This window comes from Scleropages formosus, chromosome 3 (assembly GCF_900964775.1).
Source record: "Scleropages formosus chromosome 3, fSclFor1.1, whole genome shotgun sequence".
In the NCBI taxonomy this organism is placed as follows: Eukaryota; Metazoa; Chordata; class Actinopteri; order Osteoglossiformes; family Osteoglossidae; genus Scleropages; species Scleropages formosus.
Genome location: NC_041808.1, coordinates 4,497,992 through 4,523,831, shown reverse-complemented (window position 1 = coordinate 4,523,831; position 25,840 = coordinate 4,497,992). Strand labels below are relative to the sequence as shown.

General features: G+C 46.5%; 3 protein-coding genes across 6 annotated transcripts; 1 reads left to right on the top strand and 2 right to left on the bottom strand.

The window, feature by feature from the left end:
• Nucleotides 1-3,345: 3,345 nt before the first annotated feature.
• On the bottom strand, nucleotides 3,346-10,896 carry LOC114910161 (lutropin-choriogonadotropic hormone receptor-like). 2 transcript variants are annotated; one of them, XM_029250014.1, is made up of 11 exons: nucleotides 10,468-10,896; nucleotides 9,783-10,139; nucleotides 7,649-7,720; nucleotides 6,854-6,928; nucleotides 6,686-6,760; nucleotides 5,987-6,061; nucleotides 5,751-5,831; nucleotides 5,541-5,609; nucleotides 5,351-5,425; nucleotides 4,861-5,046; nucleotides 3,346-4,760 (listed from the first exon to the last, which is right to left on the bottom strand). In XM_029250014.1, the coding sequence occupies exons 2-11, from the start codon at nucleotides 9,944-9,946 to the stop codon at nucleotides 3,641-3,643; spliced, it is 1,992 nt and encodes a 663-aa protein (XP_029105847.1). In that variant the 5' UTR covers nucleotides 9,947-10,139; nucleotides 10,468-10,896; the 3' UTR covers nucleotides 3,346-3,640. The 2 variants fall into 2 exon arrangements, with proteins under 2 accessions (XP_029105847.1, XP_029105846.1); XM_029250013.1 differs by having other exon boundaries at nucleotides 10,495-10,895.
• Nucleotides 10,897-11,986: 1,090 nt separating this feature from the next.
• Nucleotides 11,987-15,524, top strand: LOC114910162 (uncharacterized). 3 transcript variants are annotated; one of them, XR_003797538.1, is made up of 4 exons: nucleotides 11,987-12,782; nucleotides 13,186-13,297; nucleotides 14,520-14,736; nucleotides 15,255-15,524. XR_003797538.1 is itself a non-coding variant. In XM_029250018.1 (4 exons), exons 1-4 carry the CDS (start codon nucleotides 12,367-12,369, stop codon nucleotides 15,401-15,403), a joined length of 816 nt encoding a protein of 271 aa, XP_029105851.1. In that variant the 5' UTR covers nucleotides 11,987-12,366; the 3' UTR covers nucleotides 15,404-15,524. The 3 variants fall into 3 exon arrangements, 2 of the variants coding, with proteins under 2 accessions (XP_029105851.1, XP_029105850.1); XM_029250018.1 differs by having other exon boundaries at nucleotides 11,987-12,719; nucleotides 14,535-14,736; XM_029250017.1 differs by having other exon boundaries at nucleotides 11,987-12,719.
• A 1,869-nt stretch (nucleotides 15,525-17,393) lies between these two features.
• On the bottom strand, nucleotides 17,394-23,483 carry LOC108932624 (lutropin-choriogonadotropic hormone receptor-like). The gene is made up of 10 exons (XM_029250015.1): nucleotides 23,128-23,483; nucleotides 21,116-21,187; nucleotides 20,321-20,395; nucleotides 20,153-20,227; nucleotides 19,695-19,769; nucleotides 19,458-19,538; nucleotides 19,247-19,315; nucleotides 19,057-19,131; nucleotides 18,677-18,862; nucleotides 17,394-18,576 (listed from the first exon to the last, which is right to left on the bottom strand). Exons 1-10 carry the CDS (start codon nucleotides 23,295-23,297, stop codon nucleotides 17,466-17,468), a joined length of 1,989 nt encoding a protein of 662 aa, XP_029105848.1. The 5' UTR covers nucleotides 23,298-23,483; the 3' UTR covers nucleotides 17,394-17,465.
• Between the last annotated feature and the right edge of the window lie 2,357 nt (nucleotides 23,484-25,840).

Here is a 25,840-nt window from a genome sequence, read left to right as displayed (position 1 = left end):
ATTGAAGGCACAGGACTCAAACTGGTTACACAAAGCAGTTCTTTTTACTTTATTTTTTAGCCCCCTGACATTGAGTTAAAATTTTAAAATCAGCCATTGGGGTATGTTGTTAAACTAAATAAAACAATAAAATAACACACACACACATTTTCAGAACCGCTTGTCCCGTACGGGGTCGCGGGGAACCAATAAAATAACACTAAGATTAAAAACCAGCCCTTTTTCAATCCATTAAGACCTCGCCAGGGAACATCGCCGTTGCTGCCCCCCTAGAGTCCCCATCTGGCAGATATGCCTCTGAGTTTGGCGTCACTCGTCCACTTTCATCTGATGACCGCCATACAGAAAGAGATAGGATTTGAACCTCGGACCTTGGAGTCTAGAGATGAGTTATGATCGTTATACCAGCTGCTGGGCCCTGACCCTACGTGGATAAGTTATGAAAGTGCACAGTACGGTATGTTCTGTTTTATCCAGAAACGTTGGTGATTTGTCCTTATTCTTCCGACAGATTAATTTGCCAGAAGAGGACAGTGGGATTCATGTGGATAACAACAGTCTGGTTTCCGCACTGGTCACAGCACTGAAACGGCACTTACACGTGTTGTTAATGATATTCTCATTTCTTCTGATTTATCGCTTTAATAAAAATGCATATAAAATTTACTTAAGTAACAAATTACTAACTCTGTTCTATCGTCTCGTTGAGCACTACCTCGCTACATAAGACCCGAGGAGGCCGGTCAGTGGTGACAGACGAATAATCCCGTGCTGACAGAGGATGATGTCCATTTGCCATGACGATCGAGACGTTCCATGTCGAGCTGGGGATCCAAGATGCCATTTACCAACATTATCATTATTACTTGTTACACACTGGCTTACAAATTGTTATTTTCTGGAATGACCGGGAGGGGTGGGCAACCACTGGCCCGTGGACCCCCAGAGATTTTTTTCTCCCTCAACTTTCAGTTGGGAGTTTTTGTTCCTTTCCCCAGTGACCAGTAGGCATACTTATAGCTCTATAATAAATTCTTCACTATGGTAGCCATTAGTCGACCGTCTTCTTTGTTTGTATCTGTTTTTCTTGCTGTATAGCCTGTGTTAAAGTGCTCTGTGTCACTGCATGAGAAGAGCGCTCGATGAAAATAAAAATAAATAAATAAAATACAACCGTTGTTTGTGCTGCAGGCTCAAACTGTAACTCTTTTGCTTTCAATATTGCTCAATCTGTGTGTGTGTGTGTGTGTGTGTGTGTGTGTGTGTTTCAGGGTAATTTACAGGACAATGAGGTGTATTTTGGATCAAGAGCCCAGCCACTGGCAGCAAACCTCTTACTTTGACTCAAGTTACCACCGATGGCTTCACTTCAACAGCACAACACACAGGTGTGCACAAGTGTGTTTTCAACTTTGGTCCTTAACTCACCCCTTTTGACTTAGTTGTGGACACCGGAAGTAGCGCAGCTCACAGACGTGTGGCTACGGTTCCCTCACGTGCGGCAAGCTTCGTTCAAGATGTTCTCTTGTGCTGGTTTGATCTCTGCTTTCTGCAATATTCTGGCTATGTTGGGCTGCTGTGGTGTGAGGTTGTATAGTTTATGTTTTCTGTCTGTCTTCCTAAATACCACGTGTCTCCCCTGATATGCCGCGTTACCAACAAGGCTTGTCTGAGAGCAGATAAACTCGGATGAAAATGGCATCTCTCCCCTCTGATGAAGCCTTTACTTGCTCACCCCTTGGAGCAGTTCAGTCCTTCTCTTTCAGGAGAGCAGCATTGGGATTCCACTGAGAGGTCAATGCATCGTCACTGCAACCTTCAGTGTCCACTATGTGCTGCGGCGCGAGGACTGCCGGCAATAAAACGAGGATGAAGGGACCATTTTTGCACTGTGGTGGATTAAATGCGATAACACTGATCCAAGAAGGAAAGGGCTGAAAAACAAACAAAATCACATGGCTAAGCTCCCAGGGTGCAATGGCTGCTGGAAACCCAGGCTGATGATCCTCTTAACATCGCAACATGAACCCACCACCATCACGAGACACCTTCCAGAATCTACCTAAAGACTTGCACCCACGGGGGCAACGTTCCAACTTTCAGTGAACGAAGAGTGTTGTTTGTAGCTGCCTGGGCTGCACGGTGGCACAGCGAGTAGCGCTGCTGTCTCACAGGGCCTGGGTGGTGTGAGAGGATGTGGGTTTGATCCCTGCTTGGTCTGTGTGGGTTTCCTCTGGGTGCTCTGGTTTCCTTTCACAGTCTAAAGAAATGCTGTTCAGCTTTACCCATAGTGTGTGAGAGACAGAGAGCATGTGTTCCACTGATGTGTAGATGAGTGACCAATTGTATGTAGCAGTGTGAAGTTACCTTGGTGGAGAAGGGGTGTGAGTTAATAACACAACAGAGTTCACTGGAAGTCACTTTGGAGAAAAGCATCTGCTGAATAAATGTAGCTGTAATAGCAAACTTCATCTTCTGACTCTGATAGACCTCTGGATGTTTCTGTTGGATTTTTATGGCAACCGTTATCATGGAACACAAGGCAAACAGCACAACCTCAGCTTCCAAGCATCTACATGACTATCGTGTTTGTTAAAAGACACATTTAAACTGCTAACGGAGACTACTGACCATGAAAAAGATGACCGAACAGTAGGCTGTGTGTCCATAATTAACGCACAGAACTGTGGGACCTTTGCTCTACGCGGTTCAGTCAGTTCTGTCCTTCGCAAAGGTCAGTGGTCCATGCAGACTGAACAGCTGCAATGGGATCTGGAAAACACAGCTGCACAATCCCTGTGCAGGCAACTAACCTTGTGTTTATTTCCAGGACTGTCAAAGGGGATGTAGTGGCACAGCAGGCTAGGCCTGTATCCACTTGCTGGGGAGTTGGGTGTTTGAGTCTTATTTGGGGTGCCTTGTAACCAAATAGGTTGTGTCCCTTTCCTCTCCAGCCATGCACTGGGTGTTGTTGGGTTAGGCTCTGGTCCACCTCAGGAAAAGTGGCTTTAGACTGTGTGTGTAATTGTCTACTGAATGTTGAAACAAACCCGAATGTTTTTTCTTTTTTTTTTGCCTTTATTAACTGCAATTAAAAACAGAAAGATTGCACAAATACACAACCCAACATTGCAAACACAACAATGAGGGACAGCTTGTAGCATAGTGGTTAAAGCTACTGCCTTTTGGCCGTAAAGGTTACAGGTTTGATCCCTCCTCTGGCTGTAATACCCTCAAGCAAGGTACTTACCATAAAAATTGCTTCAGTAAAATTACACAGCTGTATAAATAGATAAATAATTGTAAGCTTGTAATCGTAACCTTAACATTGCAAGTTGCTTTGGTGAAAAGCATCAGCTAAATGAATAAATGTAAAACTAACAACTCAGAATACTGGAAAAACAAAACTCAATGACTGATCAACAAAATAGATACTGATCATGATAACTTTGCATTAATCATTGCCTGACCGCCAAGAACACCACAACTTATAAATTCAAAAGCACAACTGCTCAGCATCAGTACTCCACATAATCATTGGAATCCAACAAAGTACTCATGACTTTCAGTATCTGCCGTCAATATCATATGGAGATTGACAAGAGCAGGTGTCAAAGGTTAAGGTAGCTTGGGTCAGAGCTCAGTGAATATGGTTAAGTGGCTCCAGAGAGTGGAGGGTATCATTGCTGGTTTTTTGGGTGGACACCCAGACTCTGTTCTGGGATGAGGACATCTCGGTGCAGAACATCTGCGCTCTGGCTTTGAAGCACCCAAAGCGGCTAGCCAGGATGAAGAAGTCCCTCTTGAAGGTCGTGGTAAAGAAGGCGTAGAGGAAGGGGTTGGCACACGAGTTGATGGGGTAGAAGAACACCAGCAGCACTTTGGCGTGGGATATGGTGATGAGGGGTAGCTTGAGCGCGGCCAAGATTGCAAAGAAGGAAATGGGAGCCATGCAGAGGAAGTTGGTGAAGATCAGCACGGCCATCCACTTCGCCACGTCGATGTCGGCACCGGCTGGAACAAAATTGAGATTGCGCACAGTCATGTAGATGTGCACGTAGCAGGTGCACATTACCAGGAAGGCCAGGACGTTCAGCAGCAGCAGCCCCACCACGTACACCTGAGCTACTGTCGTCTCCACGTCCATCGGTAGGCAGATGCTCACTTTGGAGTAGCTGCTAACCCCAACCACAGGGAGCACGGCAGCCAGCAAGGCAAAGACCCAGCCAACGGTCATGATGGCGTGAACGTGTCGCAGCTGTGTGCGTTGGTCCACTTGGAGCGCAAAGATGGTGTGACAGTTCTCCAGAGCGACCACCGTGAGCGTGTAGACCGACAGTTCGCTGGCAAAAACGGTGATGAAACCGGCAGTGGTGCATCCAGTTCCTGTTTGCCAGTCAATTCCGTAGTTGTAGTACTGCGAGCGAGTGTGGGTGTCCATGGTGGCGATGAGCAGCAGGTAGACACCCATACAGAGGTCAGCGAAGGCCAGGTGACACATGAGGAAGCGTGGCACGGTGAGCTTGTAGTGGCTGCTCAGCAGCACGGTTAACACCAGCAAGTTGCCGGCAATCGCCAACACGCTGATGAGCCAGATGAGCACGCGCAGGTAGGTGAAGCCCATGATGTCCTCGCACGGGTTGAAGGCATCTGGCTTGGGGAAGCAGGATACCTCGTTGTTTGTCTGACAGTACTCCCTGAAGAAGCCTGGCTCTCCCTTCTCGATGCCGGGTAGACTGCAGTATGGGCTCTGCGTGGACCTGCGAACATGGACACATGCACTGTGGTTAGCAGCAATGTCCCCACGAGGACAGGAAGTCACATACACGCCGGCTTGGTGAACCGTGGTGCAACACCTACATGTTCCTCCTGAAGTTGGCAAAGGCGCAGCAGTGGCTCGGGTAAGTCAGGTTGGCCTCGATGAGTTGAGTGAAGAGCTTCGGGCTGGGCAGCTTCTTCAGGTTCTGCACTGCCACGGCCTTCAACACCTTGAGGCCGTGAAGCATGTTCTCCGGCAGGGTGCTGACAGCCGTCTGCGATATGTCCCTGTGCCGCCAAATACACTCAGAGGCTCATGCAACATTCATGCAGTGTTTTAGCAAACTGTAAGATGGGTTAAGGTCTGAGGCTTACGAAGCACCGCACATCACCCATGTGAGATAGGGAGCCTCACGTTCAATTTGGGCAGCTGGTTTGAAGCTTTTGGACCAGCTCTGCTCATCTCTAAACTCAGCTATGAACAATGGTTTCAGCATTAACTGATCCAGAGGGTCTCCACCTGTACTTGAGGGATGTGACCAGCGCAGGGCTGGCAAACAGCCAGGTGGGTAAATAACATGACACTACTTACAATACACCGGGGCCTTCTGCTCCCGTGAAGGCCTGGCTGTGGATGTGCCTTAACGGCTGGTTTCCCATGAGAGACCTTGAGGATGGAAAGAGGAAGATGAGTTCCCTGTCCAGCCACACCTGCTTCACCTGCTTTTGCATCTGCACGGTAAGGGTGCGAAAGCTTGAAAAGGAATGAAAGGAATTCTCACAGCCTCATCATTTTCGTGCCGTTAAAGGCATGGCTCTGCACCTCAGTGATCCCGTTCCTGGACAGTCTCCTGTAGGAAGAGGGATGGATGATTAAATACACTTTTCCTGAGAGGCTGAAGAAGCTGACTGAATGGACTCAAACATCTAGCTTCTGATTGGACACCAAACCAGTTACAACTCAACTGTATGCCTTTTGACGTTCAACTTACAGGTTCTCAACAATGTCAGTGGTCATTCCCAGAAAGGCGTTGGGTGGAATCACGTCTACGTACAGGTTGTCCTGGAAGTCACTGGAACGCAAGGGTCACAACTAGCTTGAAAAATGTGACATTTCTTTTTAATGATCAATCACCTGCATCCTCAGGGGTCATTTATATCATATTTCCACATCCAGATGGTTATAAAGTTCATTCAGACCAAAAAACTGAGCCACATGTACACATACAGCACGAAGGCATATGCTGCTGAGTTGATCTTGGTGAAATCAGGCAGCTGTTTGAGGCCGGTGTTCGTGATGGACCTGGAAACAGACACACACACACCATCAGTGCTCTGTGCTAAGTGTGGCTTTCTAGTGCAATTGCTGCATTATTTCCTGCAATGGACAAAAGGTGCTGTTGATGCTTTAGGTTCAATCTGAGTCTGGAAGTATCCATTGAGACCTTCAACAAAGTTGACTGCAACTTCAGTCCTCACCTTGTATGAATCCCAGTTACATTTACATTTATTCATTTATCAGACAGTTGTCTCCAAAGAGACATACACACATATACACACACACACACACACACACACACACACACACACACACACATTTCCAGAACCGCTTGTCCCATACGGGGTCACGGGGAACCGGAGCCTACCCGGTAACACAGGGAGTAAGGCCAGAGGGGGAAGGGACACACCCAGGACAGGACGCCAGTCCGTCACAAGGCACCTCAAGCGGGACTCGAACCCCAGACCCACCGGAGAGCAGGACCGTGGTCCAACCCACTGTGCCACCGCACCCCCCAAATCCTGATAACCTTCCTAGAATTTTTTTTTAAAGGAAGCTGGAGCACACAGCCAAGAACATGCCATTTTGAAGCGTCCCACTGACCGAGCTTTAAAAAAGCAAAATTAAAAATAATAAAACCAGACCTACAGGTATCTCAGCTTCGGTAGATTCCAGAAGGCATCCTTATGGATCACAGCCAGATGTTTGGCTGCAGTGATTGTTCTGTAATGGGAAAGCAGAGCTGAAGAGTATTCTGGGATGTAACAGTTTTCCACATCGTTCACATGGAGTTGGACATGAGGGAGGAAAACATACATTTCAACCACGTTAGAGAGGTTGGCAAAGGCGAGTGCTCCGATCTCTTCCAGGAACCCGTTCTGTATCATCGTGCTGGAACAGAACAGCAGGGAATATAATAAATAAGGTTTATTATTTGAAAAAAAAATAAAAGATTATTGCATATTTTTTTTTTCATGTGTTACATTGCCCTTTTCAATAAATCATCCTTGCTGTAGCACTAAAGGGCGGCAGATGTGTGGCTTGAAGAAAAAACACTAAATATCATACCCAAGTTACTTAACGTATATAACTATATAGATATGGAAGTAAATATAGCATAGTGTAGATATGGTAGCCGATCTGTCCCACGAACACCCAGAAAATAGGCTCAGAGCCATGTCCCTGAACCTCCAGTGACTCCCCTGTCCCCCACCACGGTACAGCTGCATTGAAGAGAACTCCACTTCTTGCGAGTGAACCCTCAAGTGCTCCTGCCCATGATCTCCATCTCTCGTGTTTGTACCATGTTTGTACCATCCCCACACACCATGTTCTGGTTCAAAGACTGAACACGGCACATCAAGACTAAATAGCCCTTATTGACTCTTTGTTCGTTCACCCCAGGGGGGAGGGGAGTAGGCGACACGCAATACGTTGCAGTCAGGCCTGTGAGAGTCGCTGACCCTCGGCATGATGGGATATGTTAATAAACTGTAAAAGTATGCCTATCGCTGGGATCATAAGTCAGAAAAGCCTCGATGTTCCCCAGGTGTAGTGCACAACAGGGGGTGGAGGTGGGTGTGAATGGTGGGGTGCTGGGCGGCTGCGTACATTTTGGACACTTCGTTCAGACCCCAGAAAGCCTGCGGTGGTAAGATCGTGAGCTTCGTCAGCTTCAACAACCTGCCGAGAGAGAAAGAGAGAGAGCGAGGTAGGGGTGGGGGAAGAGAAAAAGAGAGAGAGGATGAGCAAGAGAAAGAGAGTGTGAGAGAAAGGGAGTGTGAGAGAGAGAAAGAAAAAGTGTGAGAAAGAAAATGAAAAAAGAAAAAAGGGACAGAGAGAATGACAGAGAAAGAGGAAAAGAGAGAGAGGAGAGCAAGAGAAAAAGAGAGAGAGAGAGAGAGAGAGAGAGAGAAAAGAAGGAGAAAAAAGGCAGGGAAAGAGAGAGCAATGGGTCTGATCAGAGATGGTAAATAAGGATGCTATCCATGGCTCTACCACAGACGCACTGAGATAAAGACAACGTAGTCCCGACACAAGCGCTCATTTTTTCGTTTTCACACCCTTCCTACACACGAGCACCATCTCATCACCCGCTCCGATTCCCCTCTCTCCGTGGGCTTCTCTCGTAGACACGCCCACCAGACTTACTGTAATTCAGTCACAATCAATCATCTGTTTATTAAATCAATAATCACATTTAAGTGAAACTCATTGAAGGTCATATATGTACATTGAAACTGAGGAACACAGTGAAGGAGTGGAGTGGACTGGAGTGGAGTGGAGTGGACAGTCCCTCAGGATGACTGTGGAGCAGAAAACTAAAACAAACAAAGAAAAACAGCTGTTGGGGAACGTGAGGAGGCGGGAAGTGCGAGCGCGTTTCAATAATGAATGAAAATCGTCTGACCTGGGGGGGGGGGGGGGGTCGGTACTGTGACAAGGCAAAGTGTGGTGTGTATGTGTGTGATGAACACTGGTGCATTTTTGGTGGAAAAACTAACTGTACTTAGGAATCACGACATCTGTAACTATGTCTCTCCTTCTCCTATGTAATGAACACATTGGATTTTCTATGAGATGCACGTCACTTTTGAGAAAAGCATCTGCTAAAACAGGGGGGTGCGGTGGCGCGGTGGCGCAGTGGGTTGGACTGCAGTCCTGCTCTCCGGTGGGTCTGGGGTTTGAGTCCCGCTTGGGGTGCCTTGTGACGGACTGGCGTCCCATCCTGGGTGTGTCCCCCTCCGGCCTTACGCCCTGTGTTACCGGGTAGGCTCCGGTTCCCTGTGACCCTGTACGGGACAAGCGGTTCTGAAAAAAAAAAATGTGCTAAATCAAATGTATAAAAGTAAGTGTGTGTGTGTGTGTGTGTGTGTGTGTGTGTGTGTGTGTGTGTGTTTTCATCCACACAACAAGAGAGTAGGTGGGAGCCTCATGTGTTGGTGGGGGTGGCATGCTCTGGCCACCAGGTGGAGTTGTGGTTGATGTGCTGGAAAGGTACCGGAAGGTTGCAGGTTTGAGCTTTGCTGTGCAAAGAGGCTAAACACACAAATAAACCAGTGAATAAATCTGTAAACGGGCGCGGCGGATGAGTGACAATCAGCATCCAGGATGGTTGTCAGTCACATTTTTTCCCTTTTATTTTCAGAGGGAGAATTAAAAGATCCAGGCTGTGGGTTCAAGTCCCACGATGCTGCTGTTGTGTGTCTGGTTTTTTTTTTTTTTCTCAAGGATCAGAATGGATTACCAGCCCACCAAAGGTGTCTCGTTCCACACACTGTCCAACTCGACATGTAAAAATTTCACCATTCACCACTTCCAACGATTAAAATCTTTATTGAATAAATAAAACCTAAGAACTGCCATGCCAATAATAAAACCTAAAATAAAACAATGAAATCAATAAGACCAACTAATACAAAGACTGCACGACAGAACCTTGATTTTAGTAAAACAGGTGAATGTTACAAATACATGTACAATACTAAAAAAAGAAATTAACACGCACCCACACAGCAAACTAACCTACACTATTATACGAAACCACACAAAAAGTTTGGAACCTAAACTGCGCCCTTTCAGTGGAAGGCAGATGTGTGCGAGTGATGCTGTGACGGTCGGCAGGGATGCGGGAGAAGAAGAGACCACTGAAAAAGGCACGAGACAGGACAGGTGCGAGCTGGTTCTCTCTCATACCCTCCTTCACCGTGGTATTACTGCGGTGTTGCTGCTGCGTCCTACTCACACGCTGGTGGTGTTGCTGGGGATGACGGCGGGCATCCGACGCACTTCGTCCCCCACGCAGAAGAAGGAGTTCTTTTCGCTGAAGCAGCCATCATCGGCCCCCACCGGCCTCGGGTCCGAGAGCAGCGGGACGAGCCCCAGGAGGAGCACCCACAGCCGGAGCATGATCGGCGTTGGGAGCTGGGTGCGGTAAGCTGGAGTAACGCTCCTCTCTCGCGCACGCGGATCATGGGCGTCTCCTCTCAACAGCTCCAGCGCGCACACGCGGCTCACGGTGCGAAGGAGCGCGAGCGTCGCTCTGCGGTCTCAGCCGCTCTGAGGGTCGCTGCGGTTGGGATGCGCGGCGCTCCGCCTGAAACTGAGGAGTCCGGTGGGACCGTGAGAAAAGAACCCTATGGAGTCCGCTCACGGATTGCCCAACACACCCAACGTAACGTCAGTTTCAATGTACTTCCTTAGAGTATTTACCGAAATCAGCAATTTCACTTGTTTTTCGCAAATACAATATTATTACCACACACTACACGTGCCCGACATTTCACACGAATCCGTCACGTTCAGTCTCAAAAGTGTAGATTGCAACTAACTGTCAAATAAAACACAACACTGTTTTACTGCCTAACACGCAACATACAGAATACACAACCATATCATCATATCATTATCATATGACATGTGTGAACAACCTTGTCATGAGACAAACTTCGTCCTACCGGCTGACTCGGTTCTTGACGCCGGTGTACTCTCACTCTGCGCGCGCCGTGGCGTGGAATGAGCCGTTCTTAACTTTGACCCGGGATCGCGCTCCCTGCTTCTCCTCGGACACCAGCTCCTCTTGCTCTTGGGATTCCCTCAGCGACAGCAGGGCTTTGCCGCCCCACGTCGTGAAAAAAATTCTTTCTCCCCTGGCTGGAACCGACCAGCCGCAGGAGATCCGTACAAGACGCGGCGAGACTTTTCACGGCAACGTGATGGGACAGCTCCGGACAGCTCCGGACGGCTCCGGACAGCTGGACGTCCCTCCCCCGATCGGTGTGGGTTGCCTCCTTTTATTTGCACGCTCATGATTCATAAGTCATCGTAAGACGCGGCAACATGTCATGTTCAAACTGTCCTCGCGTCCGACACAGAAGTGATTTATACCGAAATAATTGCCCTCTTAAGTGCGTCAGGACGCATCCTAAGATCAACTAAATTTCTTCGCATCATCTCGTTCGTCACGAACATTTTGCCGTTGTGTTACAGAGCATAATAAACTAAAAAAAAAAAAAAAGAAAGCCAGGGTACAATATTTTCTGGACATATTAATCACTGTAACATTAACTACTTCGGAACAAGCTGGTGCAACTTACATTCATTTACATTCATTAACTTACATTCACTTAGTTTATTCATTTAGCAGATGCTTTTCTCTAAAGTGACGTCTGTGTCAGACAGAGAAACACTGTGTGGCGCGCAGCGCCGTGGGTTTGGATGAGGCGAAAAAGGGCGCAGAGGCAGCGTTTATCTTCAACGCCTAATTGAACACCGGCACACAGAAATAATGCTCTCGGTCCGAGGACCCCCTTTCCGCCAGGATTTATTTATTTTTTTCCCCCTATAGATCACCAGCCCCACCAAGCCGCGTGTATGGCTCCACACACTGTGACTGTTCAACTCTACAGAAATAAATTTCTCCATTCATCATTTCCGGTAATTATTAAAATCTTTGTTCAATCAATAAATTAATCCTAAAAATTGCCCTGCCAATACACACACACACACACACACACACACACACATTTTCAGAACCGCTTGTCCCATACAGGGTCACGGGGAACCGGAGCCTACCCGGCAACTCAGGGCGTAAGGCTGGAGAGGGAGGGGACACACCCAGGACGGGACGCCAGTCCATCACAAAGTACCCCAAGCGGGACTTGAACTCCAGACCCACCGAAGAGCAGGACTGTGGTCCAACCCACTGCGCCACCGCACCCCGCAATGCCATGCCAATAATAAACTTTAAAATAAAACAATAAAAATCAATAAGACCAGCTAATACAAAGACCGCATGGCAGAACCTTTAAGCACTAAAAACCTTAAAACCAAAATAATACATAATTAAAAGGAAACTTACCAGTAAAATTCACTGCTAAAGAGGGGGGGGTCCCCTGGCCTGTTCCCACAGTGTTACCATACACCTTACCTACCGTTTTTGGGTGATTCCCTTTACGCAACACGTCTCCCCTATTGTTGTTTTAGTGGGATAGGTGAATGATAAAAATACATATGCGAATTAGAACACAACATGCACCCACACAACAAACTAATCCACACTTCACTACACTAAACGTAATTAATTAATTAATAAATACAAACTGTCATGGTGTATTCTGGAAGGAAGTTGACGGACCCAAGTGCGGAGCACAGGGGCTTTAATATGGGAAATCCAAGAATCGTTGTCACAGGACAGGCGAAGGTCTCCGAGGTGCGTACGTCGTAGAACAGGAAATCCAAAAGACGAGGTCGATAAACAGGCAAGAGGTTGATGATCACAAAGAGTCAAGGAGGACAAAGGAGTGGGGCAAGGAAACTGGGAAGAGGACATGAGGGCAAGGAAGACGCTAAGGCTGAGCAAGGAGGTAAGGAGTCGCAAGGCTGAACAAGGTTCTGTGTTAGATTTTCTCACCCGCACCTGCTCTCACAGGAAACCCTCCTATGCCGACGCCATGTCGGGGAGCCGGGTGTCTGGCGGAAGGGAGGAAAGGATGCTTTTTCAACCCAATGTTGCTGAGGAGCAGGTGCATGCAGAGCCAGGAGCAGAGAAGGAACACCTGACGTTGTTTGCTATACCAGTGACCTCGCCCACCAAAGCCCAGGGTACCCCAAGGACACAAACAGGAAGAGGAGTAAAGGCCTCACTCCAAAAGGTTACAAGAAGAGCAGAAGAGAGGAGGGGGTGAGTATGAAAGAAGAAAAACCGGCAGCAAAGATGGAGGAGGACCAAGACCAATGTTTGCCGGTAGGGTATAGAGGTCATACAGATTGGCTGGTTGTGGCCGCACCCCCCTACAATATAAGTTCCCCTCTTTACTCAGATGAAAATGAGGACGTTAATGAACAGCCATATGTTGCTGTAGATTTTGAGAGTACAATAGAAATGTCAGGAGGGGAATGAATTTGTGTTTTAAAACAGTTTTAATGAATTTTAAGATTCAAGAGTTTATTGTCATATGTACTGTAAACAGTTCTGTTACACAATACAAGGTTTAACAAGATTTTATTGTTCTTATGGTTGGTTAGTTTATTCTATTTTGTTCCCTTTCATGGCTGATTTTAAAATTTTAATTTTAAATGTCAGAGGACTGAAGAATGTTTTGAAAAGAGCAGCAATGTTTGATAGACTTGCACCCTCTGTCTTCCAGTTATGCTTTTTACAGGAAGTCCACCTTTGGGACCAGCGGGATGTGGCCATATTCTCCGCTGGTTGGAGGAAGGGTAGATCGTGCTGGAGTGTGGGTGGCGTCCACTCCACAGGTATCAACATTCTCTTTGGTGATTGAAGTTTTGAGAATTTAAGTACGTTTACCGTTACATAGAGTAGAGTATTGGGAGTGGACACCACCTGGAGGGGACAGTGCATCGGTGCGATGTGCGTCTATGCTCCGCTAGAGGCCGCATCCCACGTAACTCTTTTAGAAGAGTTGGGCCCCTTTTGTGTCGGTAATAGACATTTAATAATTGGTGGAGATTTTAATATATATTTGGAGGGTAAAGAGGATGTTAGTATCAAGCATTTTAAGAATTTTATGTCCAGATTTGAGGGGGATGCAGTGTGGTGTGCTGCGGTGGCACAGTGGGTTGGACCTAGTCCTGGTGGGTTTGGGGTTTGAATCCTGCTTGGGGTGCCTTGCAACGGACTGGTGTCCTGTCCTGGGTGTGTCCTCTGTTGCTGGGTTAGGCTTTGTGACCCTGTTTAGGGCAAGTGGTTTCAGATGGTGTCTGTGTCCAGATTTGGTCTTTCTGATGGTTTTAGAGTATGCAACCCCAGTCATCCCGGCATCACTTGGTGTAATAGTAGAGGAGCACAAAGTCACCTAGATTATATTTTAGCTTCCAACTCTGTTATTTTTAAACAGGTCCATCTCTCTCCTTATTGGCCGAGGGACCATTTAATGGTTGAGGCTACGGTTTCCATATAGGCCCCGTTACATGGCCCTGGGTACTGGAAACTAAATATTGATATCTTGAAGGAGAAGGAGTATAGAAGCCTTTTTTTATGAACATTTTAAGGTGTGGCAGGAGTTTAAACCCTTTTGCAGCTCTGTTTTGGATTGGTGGGAAGCCACCAAAATGAAGGTGCAGACTATTACTAAGCGGTATTGTGTCCGTAGGAAAGCTCAATCTCGGAGAGCTATTCAGAGAGTGGAGAAAAAGTTGAGAAAGCTTTATGCCCATCATAATAATGGGAAAGATTTTAATAGTGTCAGAGAAGGGGAGCTAAAGGTTGAGTTGAGGTGATTATATGACCAGCAAGCTAGTGCTCTCATTGCAGGAGCCCGCATAAGGGAATTGGCGGAAGATGGAAAATGTTCCTTCTTTTTCTTTAATAAAGTGAGGGAATTCCGTCAAGACATGGGTTTTACTTCCTTGCAGACTAGGCAAGGAGAGCTGGTTAAGGATAAAGCCTGGATGCTTGAGGTCGCTAGAGAGTTTTATAAAAGTATTTTTACGGTACGGGAAGCTGACCTTGTTACAGGGGACCTTTTTACAGCATTTGAAGGCGACCCTCCCGGCTGATTCCCAGGCTCCCTTAGAGGCACCCATCACTCTGGGGGAACTGTCCGAGGTGCTTTCCAAAGTGAACCAGAGGAAAGTCCCAGGTTTGGACAGACTGCCGGTAGAATTTTATTCCACATTCTGGGATGTCCTGGGCCCTGTCTTCCTCGAGGTTCTGGAAGAAGTGCTGACCCAAGGTAAGTTAACTGAGAGCATGAGGTCTGGGGTTTTGTCCTTGTTGCACAAGAAAGGTGATAAGGCTGATCTGGGCAACTCGAGGCCCCTGCCCATACTTTGCGTTGACGTAAAGTTAATAGTTAAAATCCTTACTGAGCATCTGAGGAAGGTTATGGTGCTCCTGGTCCACGAAGACCAGACGTGCAGGGTTCCTGGGCGTTCGGCAGTTTGGAATTTACATCTTATCAGAGACGCGATCGCCTGGGCAGAAGATGGGGCCGTGGAAGGCGAGGTCTCTGTTCTTCCTGGATAAGGTGTTCATTCTGAAAGTTGATGTCCTCCTGACCTTACTTTATTTAGCTCACGTGTAGCCCATGCTTTGCAGCTTATGGAAAAGGTTTGTTAAAGATGCGTTGGCTTGGTATGGGGTGGGAAACATGAGTTTGTGAGGAGGGAGGTGATGTACCTAGGGAAGGATGGGGCGGAAGAGGGGGTCCTTGACTTCCCTTTAAAATTTGATTGCCCTTTTTTTGCGCAGCACTGCTTCCGTCTGGCAGCTCCCCTGTAACACCCACACCAGCATTTCGTCGCCTCTGGGTGTCTTTCCCTTTGCGGCATTTGGTGAATTCGTGGTCCAATGTTGGACAAAGGCCGAGTCTCTGCCAGACCACTACAAGCAGATGGTGAAATGGAGTAAAATCATTCCGGCAGACACTGATGCTAGCACCCTCCTCAAGCATAAAGTGTTATATAATGCTTTGCTGGAGAGGAGGGGAACGCGAGTGATGTTGGGCCTTGGGGAAGACATTTGGGCCCAAATTCAGCCAAAGGGGCTCAACAATAGGCTACAAGATTTAAACTGGCAGTGCCTTCGTGAAAGATTGCCCCTAATGGGGAAACTTTATAGGCACAGGTTGACTGGACGTCCTGACTGCCCGCGACCCCAGTGTTCAGGTGCGGAAACAATTAAAAATGTTTTTTGGGATTGCGGTTATGCCAGGACAGTCTGATCACTGGTCGAGCCCTTGTGCAGGGAATTGGACGGGAAGATGGCGTTGACTTTTGATGATATTATGAAGGGACTGTCCCCCAAGGTAATCACAGCCTCTGGTAGGATATGGTTGATTGTAAGCTTGACAAATAGAGAATTGTGGAATGCACGCGTTAACCTTGTCCGAAAGGGGTTGAAAATGAGAGCCTATGGTGTTTTTTTTTTTTTTTTGAAAATTCGAGCTGAACTGAAGTTCAGGATAAAGCGGGATGTGATCGCCTGGGGCTACCACAAGGCAAAGGACAGATGGAAAGGCCTCATGGAAGAATGTTCTTGAAGCTCTGAAGATGGACATCTGCTTTATGGAACTGCATCTCTTCAAAATATATTGTACTTTCTTGTATCTTACCCCCTTGTATATTTATATTTCTTTCTTACATTTATTCTTTTAATACATGTGGATTTTATGTGTACAGTATTTTGTTCACAGAATTTTAGTAGCCTTTCTTTTTATTTGGTCACCTTGTGCACTTTTAACTGGTTTTTGATATTGATGATTATAACTTATTATATGTGTATGTGTTTTGTGTTCATTAGTTTGATCTTGGGTTTTAGGGGGGTTGGTAATGTTTTATATTGTAATCTAGAAGTATTTCATATGTTTTTGAGATGCATGTACGCGATATGATGTTTTAGGTCAGGCTGCTATTGGGGGATGGTCCTTTCATGGGTATGTTGGTGTGTGGAAGATGTAGGCCGGTCGTGTATTCTGAAGCCAGGAAGGGGAATTGTTCTCTTTTTTTAATGAGTTTTGAATGTTTGTTATTGGAGAGAGACTTTGTTGCTGTATTGTGAAAATGTATTTCGTGTAATGATTGTTTAGTAAGCTTTTTTGACCAACCGTAGGAAATGTAGTTGTTTTTAATTTGTTTAGTTGTAAACTTATTGACAATTGTTTTTAACTGTGTATGATATTAATAACTTTATTTTAATAAAGTTGAAGTTAATAACAAAACATAGACTACTGACCATGAAAAAGATGACTGAATAATAGGCTTTGTGTCCATAATTGTGGGACTTTGTGCACAGAACTGTAGGGCCTTTGCTCAACGCAGTTCAGTCAGTTCTCGTTTGCAAGGCGGGATCCCTGTGTGCGCAACTAATCTTGTGTTTGTTTCCTTGAGCATTGAAAGGGATGCAGTGGTGCAGCAGGCTAGGTCTTTGCCCACTCTCCTACTGGCGGTGCCTTGTGACGGACTGGTGTCCTGTCCGGGGTGTGTCCCTTCCCTCTCCAACTGTGCACCCAGTGTTGTGTACTTGACCATTGAAGGTTGAAACAAACCCAAATGTTTTTTTTTTTTTTTTTGCCTTTATTAACTGCAGTTAAAAACAGAAAGACTGCACAAATACACAACCCAACATTGCAAACACAACAACGAGGGACAGCTTGTAGCATAGTGGTTAGAGCTACTGCTTTTGGCCCTAAAGGTTGCAGGTTTGATCTCTTCCTCTAGCTATAGTACCCGCAAGCAAGGTACTTACCATAAAAATTGCTTAAGTAAAATTACGCAGCTGTATAAATGGGTACATAATTGTAAGCTTGAAATTGTAACCTTAACGTTGCAAGTTGCTTTGGCGAAAAGCATCAGCTAAATCAATAAATGTAAAACTAACACACAACTTTCAGTATCTGCCATCAATATTATATGGAGATTGACAGGTGCAGGTGTTAAAGGTTAAGGTAGCTGGGGTCAGAGCTCAGCGAAAATCGTTAAGTGACTCCAGAGAGTGGAGGGTATCATTGCGGGTAGACACCCAGACTCTTCTCGGGGGTGAGGGCATCTCGGTGCAGTGCACCTGCGCTCTGGCTTTGAAGAACCCAAAGCGGCTGGTCAGAAAGAAAAAATCCTTCTTGAAGGTCTTGGTAAAAATGATGTAGAGGAAGGGGTTGGAGCACGAGTTGATGGGGTAGAAGAACACCAGCAGCACCTTGGCGTGGGACATGGTGATGAGGGGTAGCTTGAGCGCGGCCAAGATTGCAAAGATGGAAATGGGAGCCATGCAGAGGAAGTTGGTGAAGATGAGCATGGCCATCCGCTGCGCCATGCCCATGTCGGCACCAGCTGGAACAAAGTTGGGATTGCGCAGAGTCAGGTAGATGCGCAGGTAGCAGATGCAAACTACCAGGAAGGCCAGGACGTTCAACAGCAGCAGCCCCACCACGTACACCTGGGATACTGTCGTCTCCACGTCCATCGGCAGGCAGATGCTCACTTTGGAGTAGCTGCTAACCCCAACCACAGGGAGCACGGCGGCCAGCAAGGCAAAGACCCAGCCAACGGTCATGATGGCGCGAGCGTGCCGCAGCAGTGTGCGTTGGTCCGCTAGGAGCGGAAACATGATGTGCCAGTTCGCCAGAGCGACAACCGTGAGCGTGTAGACCGACAGCTCGCTGGCAAAGACAGTGATGAAGCCGGCAATGGTGCATCCGGGCCCTGTCTGCCAGTCGATCCCGTAGTTGTAGTACTGCGAGCGAGTGTGGTTGTCCATGGCGGCAATGATCAGCAGGTAGACACCAATGCAGAGGTCAGCGAAGGCCAGGTTACACATGAGGAAGCGTGGCATGGTCAGCTTGTAGGGGCTGCTCAGCAGCGCGGCTAGCACCAGCAGGTTGCCAGCAATCGCCAACATGCTGATGAGCCAGATGAACACGCGCAGATAGGTGGAGCCCATGATGTCCTCGCACGGGTTGAAGGCATCTGGCTTGGGGAAGCAGGATACCTCGTTGTTTGTCTGACAGTTCTCCCAGAAGAAGTGTGGCTCTTCCTCCTGAATGTTGGGTAGACTGCAGGATGGGCTCTCCGTGGACCTGCGAACATGGACACATGCACTGTGGTTAGCAGAAATGTCCCCGCGAGGACAGGAAGCCACGTACGCACCAGCTCGATGAACCGTGGTACAACACCTACATGTTCCTCCTTAAGTTGGCAAAGGCGCAGCAGTGGCTCGGGTAAGTCAGGTTGGCCTTGATGAGTTGAGTGAAGAGCTCCGCCCTGGGCAGCTTCTTCAGGTTCTGCACTGCCACGGCCCTCAACAGCTTGAGGCCGTGAAGCATGTTCTCCGGCAGGGTGCTGACAGCTGTCTGCGAGATGTCCCTGTGCCGCCAAATACACTCAGAGGCTCATGTAACATTCTTGCAGTGTTTTAGCAAACTGTAAGATGGGTTAAGGTCTGAGAAACCATTGTTCCAGCATTAACTGATCCAGAGGGTCTCCACCTGTGCTTGAGGGATGTGACCAGCGCAGGGCTGGCAAACAGCCAGGTGGGTAAATAACATGACTGTACTTACAATAGACCAGGGCCTTCTGCTCCCGTGAAGGCCTGGCTGTGGATGTGCCTTAACTGCTGGTTTCCCATGAGAAACCTTGAGGATGGAAAGAGGAAGATGAGTTACCTGTCCAGCCACACCTGCTTCACCTGCTTTTGCATCTGCACGGTAAGGGTGCGAAAGCTTGAAAAGGAATGAAAGGAATTCTCACAGCCTCGTCATTTTCGTGCCGTTAAAGGCATGGCTCTGCACCTCAGTGATCCCGTTCCTGGACAGTCTCCTGTAGGAAGAGGGATGGGTGATTAAATATACTTTTCTTTGAGAGGCTCAAGAAGCTGACTGAATGGACTCAAACATCTAGCTTCTGATTGGACACCAAACCAGTTACAACTCAACTGTATGCCTTTTGACGTTCAACTTACAGGTCCTCCACAATGTCAGTGGTCATTCCCAGAAAGGCGTTGGGTGGAATCACGTCTACGTACAGGTTGTCCTGGAAGTCACTGGAACACAAGGGTCACAACTAGCTTGAAAAATGTGACATTTCTTTTTAATGATCAATCACCTGCATCCTCAGGGGTCATTTATATCATATTTCCACATCCAGATGGTTATAAAGTTCATTCAGACCCAAAAAACTGAGCCACATGTACACATACAGCACGAAGTCATGTGCTGCTGAGTGGATCTTGGTGAAATCAGGCAGCCGTTTGAGGCCGGTGTTCGTGATGGACCTGGAAACAGACACACACACACACACACCATCAGTTCTCTGTGCTAAGCGTGGCTTTCTAGTGCAATTGCTGCATTATTTCCTGCAATGGACCGAAGGTGCTGTTGATGCTTTGGGTTCAATCTGAGCCTGGTAGTATCCATTGAGACCTTCAGCAAAGTTGACTGCAAGTTCAGTCCTCACCTTGTATGATCCCAGTTGCATTTTCATTTATTCATTTAGCAGACAGTTTTCTCCAGAGTGACATACATCTCAGAGAAAATACAATTTGTGCATAACATTAGGAGAAAGAGAGACACAGCTGCAGACATGTGATTCTTAAGTTTATTTCTTTCCACTTTATGCACCAATGTTCAAAACAAAAAATAATAAAACCAGACCTACAGGTATCTCAGATTCGGCAGATCCCAGAAGGCATCCTTATGGATCACAGCCAGATATTTGGATGCGGTGATTGTTCTGTAATGGGAAAGCAGAGCTGAAGAGTATTCTGGGATGTAACAGTTTTCCACATCGTTCACGTGGAGTTGAACATGAGGGAGAAAAACATACATTTTAACCACGTTAGAGAGGTTGGCGAAGGCGAGTGCTCCGATCTCTTTCAGGAACCCGTTCTCCGTCAGCATGCTGGAACAGGACAGCAGGGAATATAATAAATAAGGTTTATTATTTGAAAAAAAAATAAAAGATTATTGCATATTTTTTTTTTCATGTGTTACATTGCCCTTTTCAATAAATCATCCTTGCTGTAGCACTAAAGGGCGGCAGATGTGTGGCTTGAAAAAAAAACACAAAATATCATACCCAAGTTACTTAACGTATATAACTATATAGATATGGAAGTAAATATAGCATAGTGTAGATATGGTAGCCGATCTGTCCCACGAACACCCAGAAAATAGGCTCAGAGCCATGTCCCTGAACCTCCAGTGACTCCCCTGTCCCCCACCACGGTACAGCTGCATTGAAGAGAACTCCACTTCTTGCGAGTGAACCCTCGAGTGCTCCTGCCCATGATCTCCATCTCTCGTGTTTGTACCATGTTTGTACCATCCCCACACACCATGTTCTGGTTCAAAGACTGAACACGGCACATGGAAACTAAATAGCCCTTATTGACTCTTTGTTCGTTCACCCCAGGGGGGAGGGGAGTAGGCGACACGCAATACGTTACAGTCAGGCCTGTGAGAGTCGCTGACCCTCGGCATGATGGGATACGTTAATAAACTGTAAAAGTATGCCTATCGCTGGGATCATAAGTCAGAAAAGCCTCGATGTTCCCCAGGTGTAGTGCACAGCAGGGGGTGGAGGTGGGTGTGAATGGTGGGGTGCTGGGAGGCTGCGTACATTTCGGACACTTCGTTCAGTCCCCAGAAAGCCTGCGGTGGTAAGATCGTGAGCTTCGTCAGCTTCAACAACCTGCCGAGAGAGAAAGAGAGAGAGCGAGGTAGGGGTGGGGGAAGAGAAAAAGAGAGAGAGGATGAGCAAGAGAAAGAGAGTGTGAGAGAAAGGGAGTGTGAGAGAGAGAAAGAAAAAGTGTGAGAAAGAAAATGAAAAAAGAAAAAAGGGACAGAGAGAATGACAGAGAAAGAGGAAAAGAGAGAGAGGAGAGCAAGAGAAAAAAGAGAGAGAGAGAGAGAGAGAGAGAAAAGAAAGAGAAAAAAGGCAGGGAAAGAGAGAGCAATGGGTCTGATCAGAGGCGGTACATAAGGTTGATGTCTGTTGCTCTACCACAGACGCACTGAGACAAAGACAACGTAGTCCCGACACAAGCGCTCATTTTTTCGTTTTCACACCCTTCCTACACACGAGCACCATCTCATCACCCGCTCCGATTCCCTTCTCTCCGTGGGCTTCTCTCGTAGACACGCCCACCAGACTTACTGTAATTCAGTCACAATCAATCATCTGTTTATTAAATCAATAATCACATTTAAGTGAAACTCATTGAAGGTCATATATGTACATTGAAACTGAGGAACACAGTGAAGGAGTGGAGTGGACATTCCCTCAGGTCCACCTGTGTCTCCACTCCCTCCGCGACCCCGTGCGACCTGATCGGCGGCGATGATGTCACCCAGGTATTGACAGGTACATGACCCACACACGGTTCAGTTGGAAAACAAAGGGAAACAAGTGCATGTCTTTCAATAAAGGATTTCGCACAAGGTGGGTGTCGGTGTCACGTGTCGCGAAGAGTCGCGAGGGAACGAGGAAAACGGGCAAAATGACTGTGGAGCAGAAAACTAAAACAAACAAAAACAAACAAACAAAAACAGCTGTTGGGGAACGTGAGGAGGCAGGAGGTGCGAATGTGTTTCAATAATGAATGAAAACTGTCTGAAACGGGGGGGCACTGTAACAAGGCAGACTGGTGTGTGTGTGTATGTGTGTGATGAACACTGGTGCATTTTCGGTGGGAAGAAACTAACTGTACTTAAGAATCACACGTTTGGAGAAAAGCATGTGCTAAAACAAATGTATAAAAGTAAGTGTGTGTGTGTGTGTGTTTTCATCCACACAACAAGAGAGTAGGTGGGAGCCTCGTGTGTTGGTGGGGGTGGCATGCTCTGGCCACCAGGTGGAGTTGTGGTTGATGTGCTGGAAAGGTACCGGAAGGTTGCAGGTTTGAGCTTCGCTGTGCAAAGAGGCTAAACGCACAAATAAACCAGTGAATAAATCTGTAAACGGGCGCGGCGGATGAGTGACAATCAGCATCCAGGATGGTTGTCAGTCACATTTTTTCCCTTTTATTTTCAGAGGGAGAATTAAAAGATCCAGGCTGTGGGTTCAAGTCCCACGATGCTGCTGTTGTGTGTCTGGTTTTTTTTTTTTTTTCTCAAGGATCAGAATGGATTACCAGCCCACCAAAGGTGTCTCGTTCCACACACTGTCCAACTCGACATGTAAAAATTTCACCATTCACCACTTCCAACGATTAAAATCTTTATTGAATAAATAAAACCTAAAAAACCGTCATGCCAATAATAAAACCTAAAATAAAACAATGAAATCAATAAGACCAACTAATACAAAGACTGCACGACAGAACCTTGATTTTAGTAAAACAGGTGAATGGTACAAATACATGTACAAGATTAAAAAAAGAAATTAACACGCACCCACACAGCAAACTAACCTACACTATTATACGAAACCACACAAAAAGTTTGGAACCTAAACTGCGCCCTTTCAGTGGAAGGCAGATGTGTGCGAGTGATGCTGTGACGGTCGGCAGGGATGCGGGAGAAGAAGAGACCAGTGAAAAAGGCACGAGACAGGACAGGTGCGAGCTGGTTCTCTCTCATACCCTCCTTCACCGTGGTATTACTGTGGTGTTGCTGCTGCGTCCTACTCACACGCTGGTGGTGTTGCTGGGGATGACGGCGGGCATCCGACGCACTTCGTCCCCCACGCAGAAGAAGGAGTTCTTTTCGCTGAAGCAACCATCATCGGTCCCCACCGGCCACGGGTCCGAGAGCAGCGGGACGAGCGCCAGGAGCAGCCACAGGTAGAGCATCCTCATCATGGACGTTGGGCGCTGGGTGCCGTAAACCAGAGTAACGGTTCTTTCTCGTGCACGTGGATGGGCGTCTCCTGCCAACAGCGGCTCACGGTGCGAAGGCGCGCGAGTGTCGCTCTGCGGTCTCAGTCGCTCTGGGTCGTTGCTTTTGGGATGCTCGGCGCTCCGCCCGAAACTGAGGAGGAGTCCGGCGGGACCTTGGATTAGCCAGTGCACCCAGCGTAACGGACACACACACACACACGTTCGTTGTCTGAAACCGCTTGTCCCATGCGGGGGCGCGGGGAGCTGGAGCCTAACCAGGTTGGCAACACAGGGCAGAAGGCTGGAGGGGGGGGAACACACCCAGGACGGGACGCCAGTCCGCCGCAAGGCACCCCAAGCGGGACTCGAACCCCAGACCCACCGGAGAGCAGGACCCGGTCCAACCCACTCACTGCTCTCCCCGTAAAATACTGAAAATTAAACGAAATTAAAATCTTAGAATAATTTGTAACCTGTTTTTAAAATTTCGAGTTTAAGATAGCTGAGAAACTGCAGCTGTTAGCACAGGTCTGAGTTCCTTCAAATTTTAACGAGGAGTATCTGAGTTCTTCAGACTTGGAATAAACTTGGCTGACACGGTGCACTTAGCAAAGTAGTCCCATCAACTGTATTCTTGAAGTCTAAGCAAGTTCTTTTAATGATACCAACAAGAGGTTTATCGTTGTGCAAAAATAATAATAAAAGTTGCTTTAATCTTTCCTTAGAGTTGAATTAACATGTCTTCTTAAGGCAGCCAGGTTACTTATCAAGAGTTGTTTTTCCAACAAGTTGAACTGCATAATTTGCCCACACAACTTAAGTTTCTCTTTTCTAATAGTTCTACATGAAATAGATTCATCAAAATCAAAGAAGATTCAAAATGCAATTTTATTTCTTTTCAAAACTTACAGTGGGTATTTTGGTATTAGTATACATAGAACTCAGAATATTATGACAAATGCAACATGCTTTACATTTACATTTAATAAAACTATGGAAAACAGCCTTACTGTGCTTTTACCACAAGAACAACTGCAGGTATAATAAAAGTGGAAATTGTGAAACAAAACCTAAGCAATCAACATTTTGTAGCTCTTGCAGAACAATGTGCTCCTTCAGTACAACAGCAACTTCAATAATCTCTTTTTCCAGAAACTCTTGCTTGCTATCACTTTATTCTGCAACAATGAGAAGGCTAATGTTCACTCCTTCTGTAGCCTCCTCCGCCAAACTGGAAGTCTACAGAACACAACTGAGCATTCATTTATAAAGCATGTACTGTCAGTTATTACAAAATACATATTTTAATGTAATATATTGCCATAGTAAGCTGTATTTCTGTTCCCAAAACCAGACCAATGGAGATATACATTGAAAACACACGATTAGTTTTGTCCTTGGCTTTAAGGAATAAGACCGTAATTATGACCATAATAATGCATAATTATTTTTGTTTCAACAAATCCCATGAAAAGAATCACATTTGATTTCAAAGTTTATGTAATCATTACAAACAAATAGATGTAAGGACGCATGTCATGACACCGTTCATTAGAATACCGACACACAGCAGAAGGTTTAGGCTCGAATTCAAGGAAATTAAGCTTTCAGCCCGAGGACAACTTTTCATCAAGGAGGTGCCTCTCAAGACCGTCCTCCCAGCCTTGATTTTCAATGAACCCATTTCCCTGCTCAAACTCCCAGTAACACAAGTTGTTATATTTTACAAAGCCCATTTCTAGCCAAGTTAGAGCATTTTCTAAAAACGCAACAAAAACTAATAACTGTAATCTGTTCGTAAGCTTTACTGAGCAGCATATGTCTCTCCAAATTTCCAGCATAACATAAGCCTCCGCATCAGTGCTATCTATACATACATGCAGATCACCGATGCCGTGGGCACTGATGCACCTCACAGAAGGTGGTTTTTGCACTTTTCGTTGGTAACAGTCTGGATGGTCTTTTTCATCTTTGGCATGTAGAATCCGATGTCTGTTTTTCCCAAAAACAAGCTGAAATGTAGACTCATCTGCCCACAGAACACGTTTCCACTGTCTTTCGGTCCATCTCAGACAGATGACTTCGGGTCCGGAGAGCTCAGCAGCGTTTCTGCGCAAAATTAATAAATAGAATAAAAAATTAATTACAAAATTAATAGAATAGAATAGAATAGAATAGAATCGAACATACTTTAAATGGCTTCCCCTTTGCATAACACAATTTCAAGTTGCATTTCTTGATGTAGCGGCGGACTGTGGCGAGTGACAATGATTTTTCGAAGTACTTCCGAGCCCATGTGGCTATGTCCATCACGGTAGCATGATGGTTTTTCAAACAATAGCACCTGAGTACTCGAAGGTCACGGGCATTCAGCAGCGGCTTCCGCCCGGAGCGTTTACGCACAAAGATTTTCCCTGACTCCCTGTATCTTTTCACGACATTATGAACTGTAGATACTGCAAGACCTAAATTCTTTGCAATCTTGCGCTGAGAAACACCGTCAAGTAACTGACTGACAATATTCT

Excerpts from the sequence above, each read along its gene's own strand:
- LOC114910162 (XM_029250017.1), top strand. The coding sequence starts at position 12,367 with ATGAGGGCAAGGAAGACGCTAAGGCTGAGCAAGGAGGTAAGGAGTCGC. Across the intron at positions 12,720-13,185 it reads AGAGCAGAAGAGAGGAGGGG|TTATGCTTTTTACAGGAAGT; the intron begins GTGAGTATGAAA and ends TCTGTCTTCCAG. Across the intron at positions 13,298-14,519 it reads GGGTGGCGTCCACTCCACAG|GGGACCTTTTTACAGCATTT; the intron begins GTATCAACATTC and ends ACCTTGTTACAG.
- LOC114910161 (XM_029250014.1), bottom strand. The coding sequence starts at position 9,946 with ATGCTCCGGCTGTGGGTGCTCCTCCTGGGGCTCGTCCCGCTGCTCTCG. Across the intron at positions 6,062-6,685 it reads CTACCGAAGCTGAGATACCT|GTCCATCACGAACACCGGCC; the intron begins GTAGGTCTGGTT and ends GTCTGTTTCCAG. Across the intron at positions 5,426-5,540 it reads GGCACGAAAATGATGAGGCT|GTCTCTCATGGGAAACCAGC; the intron begins GTGAGAATTCCT and ends TCCATCCTCAAG.
- LOC108932624 (XM_029250015.1), bottom strand. The coding sequence starts at position 23,297 with ATGATGAGGATGCTCTACCTGTGGCTGCTCCTGGCGCTCGTCCCGCTG. Across the intron at positions 20,228-20,320 it reads CTCTCTAACGTGGTTAAAAT|AACAATCACCGCATCCAAAT; the intron begins GTATGTTTTTCT and ends TTCCCATTACAG. Across the intron at positions 18,577-18,676 it reads GCCAACTTAAGGAGGAACAT|GTCCACGGAGAGCCCATCCT; the intron begins GTAGGTGTTGTA and ends CCATGTTCGCAG.